General features: G+C 36.7%; 1 protein-coding gene across 1 annotated transcript; it reads right to left on the minus strand.

The window, feature by feature from the left end:
- Positions 1-254: 254 nt before the first annotated feature.
- Positions 255-5,738, minus strand: LOC113564760 (the record flags this gene model as incomplete). Its single annotated transcript, XM_026983587.1, is given in 4 exon segments — positions 255-3,156; positions 3,271-4,300; positions 4,379-4,696; positions 4,790-5,738. Coding segments are annotated over 4 exon segments (5,199 nt in total), but the record flags the coding sequence as incomplete, so codon positions are not given.
- Positions 5,739-15,541: the final 9,803 nt, after the last annotated feature.

A 15,541-nucleotide genomic window follows, 5' to 3' on the forward strand; every position in this document is an offset into this window, starting at 1 on the left:
GAAGCTGTTCCAAAAACGTAATATAAGCTGCCACTCAAGAAGATTAATAACACGCGACATCGAGAATAAACTAAATAAATAGCACTTATAATCGAAGTGAACGAAAAATGAAAAATTGTTTTTACAATTTACAAAGGTTTATTAAGTCAATTTGGTGAACAAGGTGACAACGTGTGCACACTTTACAAAAGCGAGTATTAAATAGGAAATATTGAAATATAAAATTATAGAATATGTTAATTAATTGTAAGTGTTCATTTTTTTTGTGTCTTCCTCTTAAACTCGAAAAACTGTACTAGACCCAATCTATTATCCTTTTCCATATAATAGCACTCGGGATCCAATCTTTTGACTAGCCTCCTTAATGAGTCGTCAGCAGCTAAATGAAGACTAAATAAAAAACTAATCATTGTCAAATCAAATTGATCTCTCATCTCCTTGATTACATCCGAGTAATTTTGACAGGTCCAACGAAACTGCAGCATTCGTTCCCTGTAAAAGTTGGAAACTATGCTTTGTGGTTTGTGCGCACGAACTTTAATCACATAGTCCTCTGAATTTTGACTTAGTTTTAGGAACTTTTGCTGCTTGTCATCAAGTTTTAGTATGAGATCATAAAGTCGCCCCAGATATTGATGGGATTTTCGTAGATTTTTTGCTTGCAGGGATCCAAACATGATGGTTCTCAAATATTTTCTATTGGCGTCCAGTAATTGGTCGACGGTATTTGCGTGCTCGCAGGCCAACAAAAGTTTCGCGAATGCTGGCTCTAATAGATGGTTAAAGAAATACTCCCTTAGAACACTCATCAGGCGCATACAGGCGTTTATCAACTTGGAGAAACATTTAAATGTCTCATTAAGGTCTTCAAAATATTTGAATTCAATACGATTGCGAAACTGCATCTGTTGCCTATGTACTCTTTCACAGAGCACATAGTAAACGTAATGGAATCTCCACATTGCGCTGAAGATAGCCTCATACTCCTTGGAATCCCCGCCGAGTAAAGCTTTCCAATGAACTGGCATCTTCCATCGGAGTATGAGCATTGACCAACACCTGGATCCCTCGGACTGGCTCTTATCAATATAGATGTCCGGAACTGGTTTGTGCAACATTTTATCCTTCATTTCGTTAAAAAGTTGTATATTGAAGGAACTCTCGGTATCACTAAGGATGGGCTCGAACATTTTGAGGAACTCATTGGTAAACTCATGATCCGTAAGCATTATGTACCTATGCAGCTCAGAAAACAGGTGCTCCGGACTGGTCTTAATCTTACGAAGATGTTTTAGAACCTTGCAGGAAATTTCCAAGTGCAGTTTTCTAACAAAATTGTAGAGTGGTTCCTGATCGCCATGCCGGAAGAACTGATCGAATGTCTCTAACAACATGCAGCGAAGTTCTTTTCTAGGCAGACAAGTTTCAACGTTAATGGCCAAATACTTATCTGAGTATTTCAGAGTTTTGCCGACACTTATCAGAATTTCACTTAGCTGCGGGTCGAAAATACCAGAGAAGAACTCTGTGATGCAGTAGCGATTTTGCCAAAATTCTTCTATCTTTGAAGATTTAGTTTGTTCAATGAGAAACTTATCGAGATTAGCAGAAGGGAGTCGACCGTTCAAAAGCCATTGGTAAAGATTAAATATAAATGGTTGAATTACCACTCTTAACCATTTGAGTAGTAAGTTTCTTTGATATCCGGTTCTTCGCCTTGATTCCTCATAAAGGGATACCACAGCAGACTTTGCTTTCTGAACATTGTTAAACACCTCTAGTAACCACTCAAATTGCAGCTGAAAATCTCGAGTGCTCTGATACAAGGAAAGCAGTGAGCAGGGATTTCTTTTCTGTGCCTCATAAAATTGGTGGAAATTGAGTAGATACTTTTGTAGACATTTTCTAAGCGCAACAGCAGTATCGCCCTGTTCGGCAAGCATTACCTGATGTCCTTTCAGCTCCCGATAAAAGTAACCCAAGTGACCGATGGTCAACAGCAGATAGGACTCACTTATGCTCTTCTGATGCTGAGGTGAACACAATAGTAGTCTTCCTGTTAATGGCGATACCTTCAAGTGGGGCGATCCGTAGCCCATCATTCCATGAAGAGCATCCGTGAATAGTGACTCTGCAGATAAATCCTGATCACCTTTATCCCTCGCCTGCCAGCGCAAGGATTCATATACGGTTTTTTCCTTTCTAGTGAGCAGCTGTTCCAACTTTCCTTTTCCAACAATAGTTATCAAATCGGGAAAGTTCACATCCTCGGGTGCTTCTCTTATGACACGTTGTAGAACCTGACTTAGCTTGGCTTGTATCGATGCGGTAATTGTTTCACAGCCTGCACAGTATTTTTTGTGTCCCGTGATCTCGAAAAATTGATCCAGTTGTTCATATAAATCGGGAGCATTTGGATCATCAGGGACCCACTCATATGCAGGGTTCGACTTAAAGGACTTAATTATAACGCGAGGGGCGGCAATGACATAACGTTGATGGTGCCATTTTGGTCTAGATTTTCTAATGAACTCACTTTCTACGGAAGTAGCCTCAGTCACATTGCATTTTCTTTTTTTTATACAAAATCCTTCTGCAAAGTATTTATCCTCCTCCTTTGAATAGTCCACCTTTACATTACAATTTTTGCATAAGTAAAGAATTTGATTACTGTCCTTACTGGACAGCTGTTTTTCAGAGCATTCGCTTAATTCTGAAGTTTCTGACTTTTGGCTTACATTTTTCGGGGGCTGTTTTCCAAGTATAGCTTCAGATATAGATGTGTTAACATTCTTCGATGGATTTACCTTAACCACACTTTCCTCAGACAAATCAATTAAAGTACTTTCAGCTGTTGTATAAATTATTTCCTGGCTTTCATGCTGCTTTCTAAAATATTCTTTAGATTCTCTATTCTTTAAAATGTCAGAAACACCTAAGGTTATTTCCGACAAAGATTTATCCACTTCATTCAAAATGTTGATCTTGACATCAGTAACCGTTTGCGTAATTTGACTTAATATCGGTGAAAGTTTGTATTGATCATCGGGCGGGTGACCTGCAGTTAACCTTTGACCTATATCAGAGAACCCCTCCAAGGTATTGGTGCTTAAATTACATGAAGATGGGCTAAGTTCTTTCGAACCTTCAATATCTCTTCCAACTAACATGAGGGTATCCTCTTCAACGTCTTCATCCAAGGTATTATTGCTTAAATTACATGAAGATGGGCTAATTTCGTTCGAACCTTGACAATGTCTTCCAACTAACATGAGCGAATCCTCTTCAACGTCTTCATCTTTAATAGTAATATTTATACTGGAAATATCGGACAAAAACTTATCCATCTTCTCTAAAACGTTATCGATTTCATTTGGAACGTTTAGCCTAACATCTCTAACCGTTTGATTTACTTGACTGAAAATCGGAGAAATCATTTCCAGATTATCCGGATCACAACATGCCTCGCAAGTATCAATGCTTAAATTATGAGTTGATGAACTTAAATCTTTAGGATCTACTATATGATCTGCCATATCCTTATTTTTGCTGTTTTCAACCAGCAAGCAGTTTGAAGCCTCCTCTTCTTTTATAACTTTCTGCTGAAATTCTCCAGCCGACTGTCTAATTTCACTTAATATCGGTTCAGTAATTTCCTCATAACCCTCTTTAGCAAAATATTGTTCAGATTTTACTGGTGTTGTCTCAACATTGCAGATATCGTTTGAGCCATCATCACATTTGGCCATTTCTTTATGTAATGGAGCTGTTTGATTTTTTTTATACAATTTCGACATGGGCTTATCAAGCTTATTTCTAGGATTTGGGTTTGATGAAACCTTTTTTGAACTCACTGACGAGTAATTAGACTTACACGATTTGTTTTGGAGTATTTTATTGACCGAATCCTTGGGCGGATAAATATTTCTTGGGTATTGCCATCGAAGCACGTCTGTAAATCTGGAATTTCGAAAGAAGTTTTTCGGCTCGTTTTTAGCTATTTCCCTGGACGGTTTGCTCAAAAGTATGTGAGAAGAATTTTGATGGGTCAGTTCCAGGGACTTGTCCACTTCTTTCAAAATATTTATCTTTATATCACTTACTGCTTGTCTTAGTTGATTCAGACTCTGATCCTCCAACTTTGTCGATACGGTTGGCGATTTCAAATTCTTTTTCTGTATGGTGCTTTTTCCATCGGCTTCCATTTTTTCAGGTTCAGATAACGTTTGAAATTTGTTTTCTGTATCCGGCAATTGTTTTTCCAGTACTTCATTTATTGAATCGAGTTTTTTTTTATAATCTACAAATAAATCCTTCATCTTTTCTAGATTGCTTTGAGTAGGTTTATCAAATTTGCTTCCTGAAAGTGTACCTGCACTTTTTTTGAGGGGAAAGTTACAAGAATGAATTCCTATAGGAATTTTACATGCTCCTTTATATGAACTTTTCGTTGAACAAGTAGCAGTAGTATTATAATTAAAAGGTTGAGTAGTTTTAGGAAAACTATGAGAATCATACAGCTTGAATTCCGAATTTATGGAGATTTTATGACCTATTCGATCTTTTTCTATGGTAAACGGAACAATATTCTCAACATCTCTCCGATCAAAGATTAAGTCTTTATTTAAAGAACTTTTAGATACCTTTAGTTCCTTGGGCAATTCATCATTTTTGTCTGTGCCTTTTTCATTAAAAACTGAAGAAACAAGTACAAAATTATTTTCAGAGCAGCTTTCCAAATTGCGAATAGATTTTTCCACTGGTTCCACGGAGGAGATAGTTTCTTTACAAGCAAAAGAATCATTTACAGATAGAAAGACCCGATCCATAAAAGAAATGTAAGCCGAATCTTCATGTGAAGCAATAGAAAAATTGTTTTCATGAACATCTGGTGAGATCGATTCCATTTGAAAATCATTTTTTGAAGGCTTCGGATCTTTTGGTTCAGATCTTAAATTTTTATAAGTAACCAAAGTGATGACATCATCGAATCTAATGCCTTCTAAAGGGCAGTTAATTATTTCTCTATAACTTTCGATTACACTAAAACCTTCAACATGTAACTTTTCAGTATGCACTTTGCGTAACTCAACTTTTTTATCTCGATTGCATTTTTCCTCATTCATGCCCACAATCCTAGATGAGCTTTTTGTGTCTACTTCATTTGGGACTATTTTCGATTCCAAATAAATATTCACTTTGGAGGCGGAGGATATTTCTTTAGCATTCTGAGTTCGACTGAGTCGTTCCAGTATGCATTGAACCTGGCCATGCATACGATCGATTAGTTCCATGCGATAAGTAAACGACTCTTGGGGCCCGCTTAGTTTTGGTTTGACGGACTCGAATAGATCATAGAAAAATGCTAGGTACTCGCATCGTTTTATTTCATTAGGCTCTATGTCCACCAGTTCCTTATAGAGGCGCATAAACAAATCTCCCCTTGTCTCGTGAAGAGTTCTTTCCTCGGGATCCTTTCCGTGTTGCAACAGTTTGAATTGCATCCGAAAATCATTAAGGAACACCAGCTCTTGGGAACTGTTAAAGGTCGTATCGCTTTTGGCTAAGAAATTTACCGATTTTTCCACATCGTGATTAATGTTACGAAGACTGACACTCAATTCCAAGATGCCCATATGCAGATCATAGGCCTCGGCATTGCCATCCTCTCCAGTGGCTTGCTTAAATATATCCGCCATTTCTTCATCTAGTGCAATTTTAATTGGCTGTGTCTCCATTTTTAAAAACCGATATCAGTTAATCTAATGAACAAAGTTAACAGCATGCATGCCTTATACTAATCAAAGATATCTTACCGCTAACAAGATATCGAATTTTGGCACATTTTATATAAATTTGTGGCTTAATTCCGAAACTTGATTAATATCTGACTAACAAGATTTTCAGTGCTACATGTGTGTAATCAAGCAAATGAGATTTTAGTTTCCTCGTTTTTTTATATTCCAGTTCCTATTCCGCAGCGCCATTCACAATAATTAACCCATAAATCTGTCACAAGATTGTCGACAAGTACAAAAACTAAAGCAAGCCATGTAGTGTACGTAGTTCGATAGATTTTTAACTAGTGGGTCTTTTAATAGTGGGTGATAATTACTAATAAAGAGGACCTTGTACTTCCTTCGCTAGGGATGCGCACTCTTGCTATGCTCGGGTCTAGCTCGCCGTAGGTCGGGGTTCTTTTAGCTTAGGATAGTACGAACGCTACTACATTTTAATAAGTGCGTCTTACTCATAAACAATATTCAAAACTGGATTATCGATTAACAAAAGAAATGGCTTTATATTGATACTAATGATACACGCCGACACGTGTGAAGATAGGCTACAGATTCTGATAAGTATTGGGAATTTCGGATGTTAATGATTCCCTAAGTCTTTACCCTCCCTACCATGACAATGCTACTTAAAATATTTACATTGTCCCTTGGCCAAGTTCATAATAACTCTACCACATATTTAAGAAAGTGTTCAACATAAGTACTCGACAAACCATTAAATCTATTTATTCACAATTCATTATTTTTCAATATATCTTCAATCATAATTCCATTTATATAAATTCAGTTTGGTAATCGTTTCCATTAAATCTCTTTTACAAACTAACAATTTTTAATCTACGCATGATTATCCTAGTCATTCTCTAACTCTTCATTTTCGTTTATATTCCGTAAGTAAAATAAAGTATATAAAAGTAAAGTATAAAGCAAATATATATAAGTAATTGAATATAAAATTAGCAAATATAGTTACATAATCTTTAGTCAAATGCAGATATTATTTTAATTAGACGTTCGAGTGGCATTTTGTTAGAATTTTAATATAGGTAATTCATAATAAGATTTATATCATTGTTGTTGTAGTACTCACGACCTTAAATATCCACTCCATGATGTGCGTAAAGTTGGGCCCAAGTTCACGTTGACATTGTCGAGCTGTAGGTCAAACTTTAAAGGTTCTAAGTCGGCTGTAGAGCAATCACATGCTCTTACATAGGCCTGGCCTTCCTTACGCCTTGGGGTCGAATCTCGTTGCCACTTTCACACGAATCGAACACGGAAATTTATTGAAATATACCAACTCTTGTTTTTATGAGATTGGATATATATAACTAAATTATATTTCCACGTGTATGAAGTTTAAACGGGCAGCGTCAAAAATTGTGAGCGTTCGCCACGAAGATTTATCCGATAATGATCTAAGCTCTGGGGAAGCTGCATGCTGGTGGTCGCTGTTACAGCTTTTGTTTCCCTAACTGTATAATCGTACGATCATATTCTGTTCTGATTGGCCTAAGACAATTCTCTCGCTTTTTGTTTTACACAAAAGCTGCTATAATTTAGGGCGAGGGTGTCTTGAAGAGTTTTTGCAGTGTAAAGTTAAGTTGGTCACTACAGCCATTCAGCAAAAATCGCGATGCCTGTGCACCTTTTTCAGTTTCTGCCGGAATAGAAGCAACCGCAACCTTTTGCAACCTTTCGCAACTCCCTGCCAACGAATCTCCCTGCCAACGAACTCTGCGCCGCGAATCTCGAGTTCTTGGGGGAATGGAGAGTTGGAGGTGCTGGAAATGTATGACGCTACTTTTAACCTCAGACCGTAAAAAGTTTCTGGGCTGCAGCAAAAGGAAACTATGCAAAGATAAGTGAAAAAGATTATACAGCTTTTGCGTCGATGTCGTAAATTTTCCCAAGTTCTTTGGCCAGTTTTCTAGGTTCAGAATTTTCTGTCGCAGTTGTAGCTTGCAATATCAATAAGCAGCATAGCACAGTAGCTATGCTTCCAGTGCCATTCCTTTTGTCTTTTGGAACTCGCTACCTAAGCTTCTTGTCCTTGCGTAGCTTCATTGACTCCGTTATAGATGGCGTTGCAGCTGCAGCTGGTTTTGTTTCGCTAACAGGAAGTTGACAGATCTTGTCTAGCGATCTTTTTACTTCCCCCTCGTTTGTTTTAACTGTGTCTAACCGGACTTTATCATCTGGTCCTTTAGTCGTACTAATGATTCTTCCCATTGGCCATCTTGCAGGGAGAGTGTTCTCATGTTTTATAAGAACCAGCTGTCCCTCCTTCAGATTTGGCTTTTCTTGGCGCCATTTGGTTCGCTGTTGCAATGACACCAGATACTCCTCTTTCCATTTCTTCCAAAAATCCCCTCTGATGCGTTGAATAAGATTCCATCTATCCAATTCCCAAAAGGGTTTCAGGTCCTTTAGATTTATTGATGTAGTGGCACTTATAATTTTTTGCTTTGCTGCTCGAGTTATATTTCCGGACACAATCCATCCACAATCCATTTTTTGTCCCAAGATTTCATTCACGGTTTTTATTTTCTCCATCATAATCAGGGAAAATAGATCCACACCTATCACCATGTCAATTCTGCTTGGCTCGTTGAATCGTGGATCTGCTAGCCTGTAGCCCTTCCACTCTTTGTTGATATCAATATCAAACTTTTTGTTGGGAAGGGCACTATGGAGTGTTGGTAAAACCAATGCTTCCGTTGAGGCTTTGAAGCTGCTTGGAATTTTTGGTTTGATCGTCAGGTGGACACTATTTTTTGATAATTGAGTAGTCTGGGAGATACCTTCGACCTCTATACTCCTTACTCTGGGAATCCTTAATATTTGTGCTGCTTCCTCTGAAATCAGCGTCTTCTGGGATCCACCGTCAATAAGCGCCCTCAACTTTGCTTTGTTTTTCACTAAAACAACAGCTGTAGCCAATAGTGTGTCTTGGCCTTGCTTAAGGCTATTGCTGTTGATACTGCGTTTTGTGTCTTCATGCAGAAGGCTGTTGTGTCTTTTGGAGCATAGATTGAATGTAATTTCCTTTCTGCAGTCGATAGCATTATGCTTTCCAAAGCATCTAAAGCACATGCTGTTCTTTTGAACGAATTCTTTTCTTTTTTCGATTGTTTGTGCTCTGAATTTGAGACACTTTATCATATCGTGGCCATCCTTAGAGCAAAAGGCACACGATCTAACTTGCACTTTTCTTGTAGCAAGCTGAGCGGTATTTTTGGTAATGGCATTTACTGAGTTGTATTGTTGCTCAATAAACTCCAGTACATCTTGGAAGGACTGTATAGCTCTTGCCTTTTTTACATGCTGTTCATACAGCTGCAAGGCTTCTGGCGAAAATTTCCGCAGCAGAATTTCTGCTAAAATTACGTCAGCAGAGCTTCCTATTTTTCCTTTTTGCTTTATGATGAATATGCTCTCGGTTGCAGTATCCAAAACCTTCCCTAAATTTTTCTCATCATGGGGCAGCAAGCACTCCAGTTCCATTAATTTGTTGAAGTGTTGGGAGAATATTCTCATAGCGTTTGCAGATAAGCTCCCACGCTGCTGCATAGTTAGCTGCTGATCCCGTTATCAAATGGCTAACCACCATTTGAGCTTCTCCTTTTAAGCAGGCTCTTAAATATCTCAGCTTCCGTGTGTTGCTGAGATCCTTCCTGCTGTCTATTAGTTCAGAGAACAGCTCGTAAAATGTTGGCCATTCCTTCGCATTTCCATTGAACGTTGGAAGGTCCACTTTTGGGAGTTCTGGCACGTCGTAGTTGGAACTTTTAAACTGTTCCAACTTCATTTGAAGTACCATCTCCAGTGCGGCAACTTCAGATTGCAGAATGTCTGCCTCATCTTGATCAAAGGCAGTTCTGTCATACTTGTTTTCAAGCAGTTTCAGTGTGTTCGTCACGTTGGACCAATGACTTTTCATCATTGCGAGCTGCTTGACTAGTTCAATCTCACTTGAACTATCTAGGGTTTCGTAGATTAGGCCCATCTGTTGCCTCACCCTGTCCGCTCTTCTATCCACCAGTTGAACCAGATTATCAACTGGACTGGAGCTCCGAGCTGATGCGGTATCAGATAATTTTGATCCGCTTGGTATATTTATCTCTTCAAGTGTTTCTACCATTAATTGTGACTCCTTGTAGGCCTTGATAGCATCCACAGTTTTAATAAATATTTTATCATTAAAATATTGATGATAGCCAACTCCCAATTTTACCAGCGCATTGTTGTAAATCGGACTAGCAATGCTTCTATTGCTGGTATAGATGCCTTTTCCTTGATGGCTTGCAGTATTTTGTTCTGCAACTCTCCTTGGTCTTGCATCAATTTCACAGCCAAGGAAAAGCAAGAACACAATGTTTCACCTTATAGTCCTAGTACTTTAAGGCGTGGTCTTTTATTCTGTGTTTCTTACCACTGGTGGGGGAAATAACAGAATCACTCGAAAACCTTGGTCTTTTTACTTTGATCGCTGGTTTTTTCTTCTGTGTTTCTTACCACTGGTGGGGGAAAACAACAGAATTGCTCGAAGGACCAAAATGTGTAATGAGTTCAATTCGGGTGTTATAATCTAACTGACTCGCTACTGCGTCTTTTATTCATTCTGACATAGGTTCTTATCATCTAATTATATAATGCAGCGCTTGTAAGTCGCCGCAGTCTCCGTTTGTAAGTGCAGCTGAGTTTGATTCTTAAATCTATGTTTGAGGCCTATGACCGCGCTAATCACCTCCCGCGTGGTCATATCTCTTGACACTTCGGCAATGGGCCGCTGCAATCGTACTTATCTGTAGTTGCCACTTATGCTGCCTAGTGACATGTTTATTGCAGCCCATAAATATAACATATTTATAGTTTGCCTATTTATCATATCTAAACACATATTTAGACAGTTTAAGAAAAAGAAATCTTTTATTAAAGTCACAATTCCACAGGAATCTGGCGTACAATGACGATGTTTCTTCTATTATGTGGGACGGCCCACACCCAAAAAATTCAAGTAAACCAATTCAAATACAATCAGCATTTGAACATCATTGCCTAAAAATTAATTTAACTGAAATTTAACTAATTTAATTATTTAATTTAATTTAATTTAACTGAAATTAATTTTGGCAATAAAATACATAACGAAACAGACACACCCCGCATGAAATATGTGTATAATAAATTACTTAAATAAATGGACAGAAGCGTGAACTATTAAACGTAATGTAGGTTCATCTTTTAAATACCTATTTGGTACATTTGATGAAAATAATCTAGTGCATTTTCAGGAAAAATTAGATTCAATCGCTGAAAATTCAATACAACTTCATGAAATGAACAATGTTATACAATTTATGAACGACGGACTACAACGACATAAAAAGTATGAGAATAATCGCAATAGCATCAACACTCTTGTATACGAACTTATGCAGGTCATTGAATACATAGGGGACTTAAAAGCGGGCATGCCACTCTCACGCTTAGAACTTTTCAAACAAAAAATACTTGCTTACGACAAATTAAATCTCGTTAACAGCCAAAACATACTTCCGATTAAAGCGTCAACATGGATGAATCACAAGGACAACGAATTACTAATCATATCACACATACCCATCAACCAAACACTGATCAACACAATTAAAATTATCCCTTATCCTGATCAGAACGGATACCAGTAATCATTACACTGATTATGAGTCTTACTTCGGAAATAAAAATAAAATCTTTAATCAAAAAATGAAGATTTAAATAATGAGTGCGTCACAAACATAATTAAACGTAAAAATTAAATTTGCGATTTCATTCAAGTCTCCACAAAAGAAATGATTAAATGTTGAGCCAAATATAATTTTAAGATGGAATTTAACTGAAACTAACGTAGTAGAAAACTGTAAAAAATTGAACAACAATTTCAAAATAAAGGGAAACAAAATTTTTAGAGTAAAACAATGCAGAATCGAAATCGAAAACATTATCTTAAGTAAAAATTATTGTACCCCGGAAATAGATCTAACACCGTAAGACGCACCTCTGGATATAATTAAGATAAAGATGATAAAACACAATGATGTTGTGAAATAATACCAGTGAAATAATACCAATGCCTCTAATGCCTCTAGGCAGGCACATAGCCACGTAGTACATAAGAATTATTTTTTCATACGTATGCACATAAGCATAAGCAAGAAGCGCTCTCGAGCAGATCGAGTTAACAACTGACTAACCCAGAACATCTACGATTTTTTCACACCATTTGTTTCAGTCTTAAGCCGTCATTCAATCAATAAAAACGCAAAGCGGATTTATTCGGAGTTTTATTTATTTCGACGTTGATCTTACTCCAGAAGACAAAAAGGTGAAAACATAAAACTAAAACAAAACACAAAATGGAACTACCTAATATTGCTGCACCACAACTCTTAACCCTAAACGAAAACGACAACTGAAAGACATTTTCCTAATTTAAAAGAGATCCCTCAACGCCGTATACGTTCATTAGTTGAGTGGATTACATCCTAGAACTCTACATAACTAACGACCTGCGACAAAAACGCATTCTGCTCGGAGCTGTGGAAACAAACATATATGGACAAGTAATAAGATCATTGGGACTACCAAACATCGCGAACTGGCACACCTTGAGGTCAAGGTTAATTGGCGAATACAAACCCCAAACGCCAAATTACAAACTTCTGGAAAATTTCCGAGAGTCGCCATTCAAAGGAAATTCTGCGAGGAAGCTGAAAGTCGGCGCCAACTATTAATGTCTAAGCTACATCTAGAAGGTAATAATACCGACCTCATCATTTATTTGCAAGCAGTTAGGGACTCTGCTAAGATACTTATACGAAAATTACCAACTAATTTGTTCTATATTTTGGCTCATCATGAAATTCCTGATTTAAGAACCCTAATTAACATAGCACAAAATGAGGGGATTTATGAAGAACACGTAAATGCTTATACAAAGCAAAATATCGAAAAAATTTTATAACTAAAATTGAAAATAATACTCCCCATGCAAGTACAAGCAAAATTAAGCCAAACTTTTAAACTCACTATCAATGCAGATATCCACCATATCAACAACCATCACAGCCTTTTCCTAATCCATACCAGTATCCACCCATTCAATCACAATATCCACCCATTCAAACTCAATAACTACAAATGTTCAACAGACCACCCATGGGACATGGACAAAATCAATTCGGTGCAACTAGATTTGCAAACCCACAACCTAATTTTAATAGGAATCCATTTCCACAAACACGACAAACTATAACTAACAACCCCAACTCCAACATTAAACAAACTTTTAAACGTCCTAGATCAGCTGACAGCGACCAATCAAGAATGTCTACCGACGAACTTAGATTACAAGATGCACAAGAATATGGACCAACTGATCCAAACTGTAATCAACACTTTTATGAACAAGAGTTCTTTGACTCAACTTGTGACGCCATCCGAACAAAAGGAAAATATTTCTCAATCTAACGAGAATTTTCAGTTACCAGCCTCAGACAACAACAATACATAGAAATTACATACAAAGGTCAAAATACAAATGCTTCATTGACACAGGATCGACCATTAACATGATGAGAGAAAATATCTTTAGTCTCCCAATTCAAAACACTAAATGCGAAGTTTTTACATCTAACGGTGCCATAATACTAAACGAGTCTGTTACCATACCCAGTAACAATATTTTAAACAGGCCTGAACAATTTTATCTACATGATTTCTCAGAAGATTTGATTTATTAATTGCCAGAAAATTACTCAGCGATGGACAATCTATAATAAATTATAAAAATTCTACAGTTTCATTTTATGATAAAGTATACCCATTAATTAATACAGATCCAAATAAAAATCATTCCTATTACATTCAAAAACAAAAAATACTAATACCAGATGAGAAATTAATTCCGACTTTCATAAAAAAATTTGATTTAAAATTGTTTCTATTAAATCTTATAAATGAGGAGCAAAGTTCTAAATTAAAAATATTATTAAATAAATTCAAGAATCTTCAATATCAAGAAGGAGATCCTTTAACATTCACTAATACGATAAAACACGTAATAAACACAACACACAATTTTCCTATTTATTCTAAGCAATATCCACTTGCTCATATGTATGAAATAGAAGTAGAAAAGCAGGTACAAGAAATGCTTAAGCAAGGATCAATTAGAGAAAGCAATTCACCATAAAATAGCCCCACTTGGGTAGCATATAAGAAACGTGACGCTTCGGGTGAAGAGAAGTACAGAGTTGTAAGTGACTTGAGGAAGTTGAACGAAATAACAATTCCAGATAGATATCCCATGCCAGACATAGATGAAATACTTGGTAAACTAGGACAGTGTCAATATTTTACAACAATAAATCTAGCGATTTATCAATCAAATAGAAATGGACCCAGAATCAATCCAGAGAACTGCATTCTCCACCAAGAGCGGTCATTACGAATACGTCCGGATGCCATTTGGTCTCAGAAACGCACCAGCAATATTTCAAAGGTGCATGAATAACATTCTTCGACCACTGCTCTATAAGCATTGTTTAGTTTACTTGGATGACACAATTGTTTTTTCTTCATCACTTGATGAACATCTAAATTCATTACAATTGGTTTTTAATAAATTGTCCAAAGCAAATTTTAAATTGCAATTAAACTCCGAATTGTAACTCCGAATGGAATTAAACCAAACCCGCTTAAAGTAAAATCTATAGTTTCATACCCAATTCCAACTAAAGTAAAAGAGATCAGAGCATTCCTCGGACTAACCGATTATTGCCGAAAATGTATCCCAATTACGTTGACATAGCAAAAGCTCTGACACAATGTCTTAAAAATAGAATGAAAATAGACACAAAAAATCAAAATTATTTAGATGCATTTGAGAAACTAAAAGTCTTGATAATAAGTGCACCAATTCTACAACTCCCCGGTTTCATTTACAAATACATCACCGTGTACATTATGAGTGATGCAGATTTTGAATTTATACAAGCAGCACATAAAGAAATCATTCAGACCAACTACACAAAGATTATTCGTAGTCTCATCTTATTAAAAAACGTGCATTCATATGCAGAATTCAAAGAAATAATATTGCAATTACATGAAAAACTCTTGCACCCAGGCATCCAAAAAATGACAAAGTTATTTAAAGAAAGTCATTATTTTCCAAATTGTCAATCTCTAATTCAAAACATAATAAATGAATGCAACATGTGTAACTTGACCAAGACAGAACATAGAAATACGAAAATGCCCTTTAAACTTACACTGAATCCTAAACACTGTCGAGATAAATTTGTAATAGGAATCTATTCATCTGAAGGCAAACACTACATTAGTTGTATGGACGTTTACTCGAAATTCGCCACCCTTGAACAAATCAAAGCAAAGGATTGGATAGAGTGTAGAAATGCACTAATGCGAATTTTTAATTAGTTAGGCTAGCCCATATTGTTAAAAGCAGATAGAGACGGCGCATTCTCCAGCTTGGCTCTTAAGCGATCGCTTGACGGTACGGAGATTGAGTCACGACTCAACACAGCAAAGAACGGAGTAGCAGATATATAAAGGTTACATAATACAATAAATTAAAAAAATTTAAACCATATACAATCACAAAACTAAGCATGACACCACTGGACAGACCCCTGCACATATTTTTCTTTACTCTGGTCGACGAATTTTAAACA

This window comes from Drosophila erecta, unplaced genomic scaffold (assembly GCF_003286155.1).
Source record: "Drosophila erecta strain 14021-0224.00,06,07 unplaced genomic scaffold, DereRS2 tig00000442-arrow-arrow-pilon, whole genome shotgun sequence".
Classification (NCBI taxonomy): Eukaryota; Metazoa; Arthropoda; class Insecta; order Diptera; family Drosophilidae; genus Drosophila; species Drosophila erecta.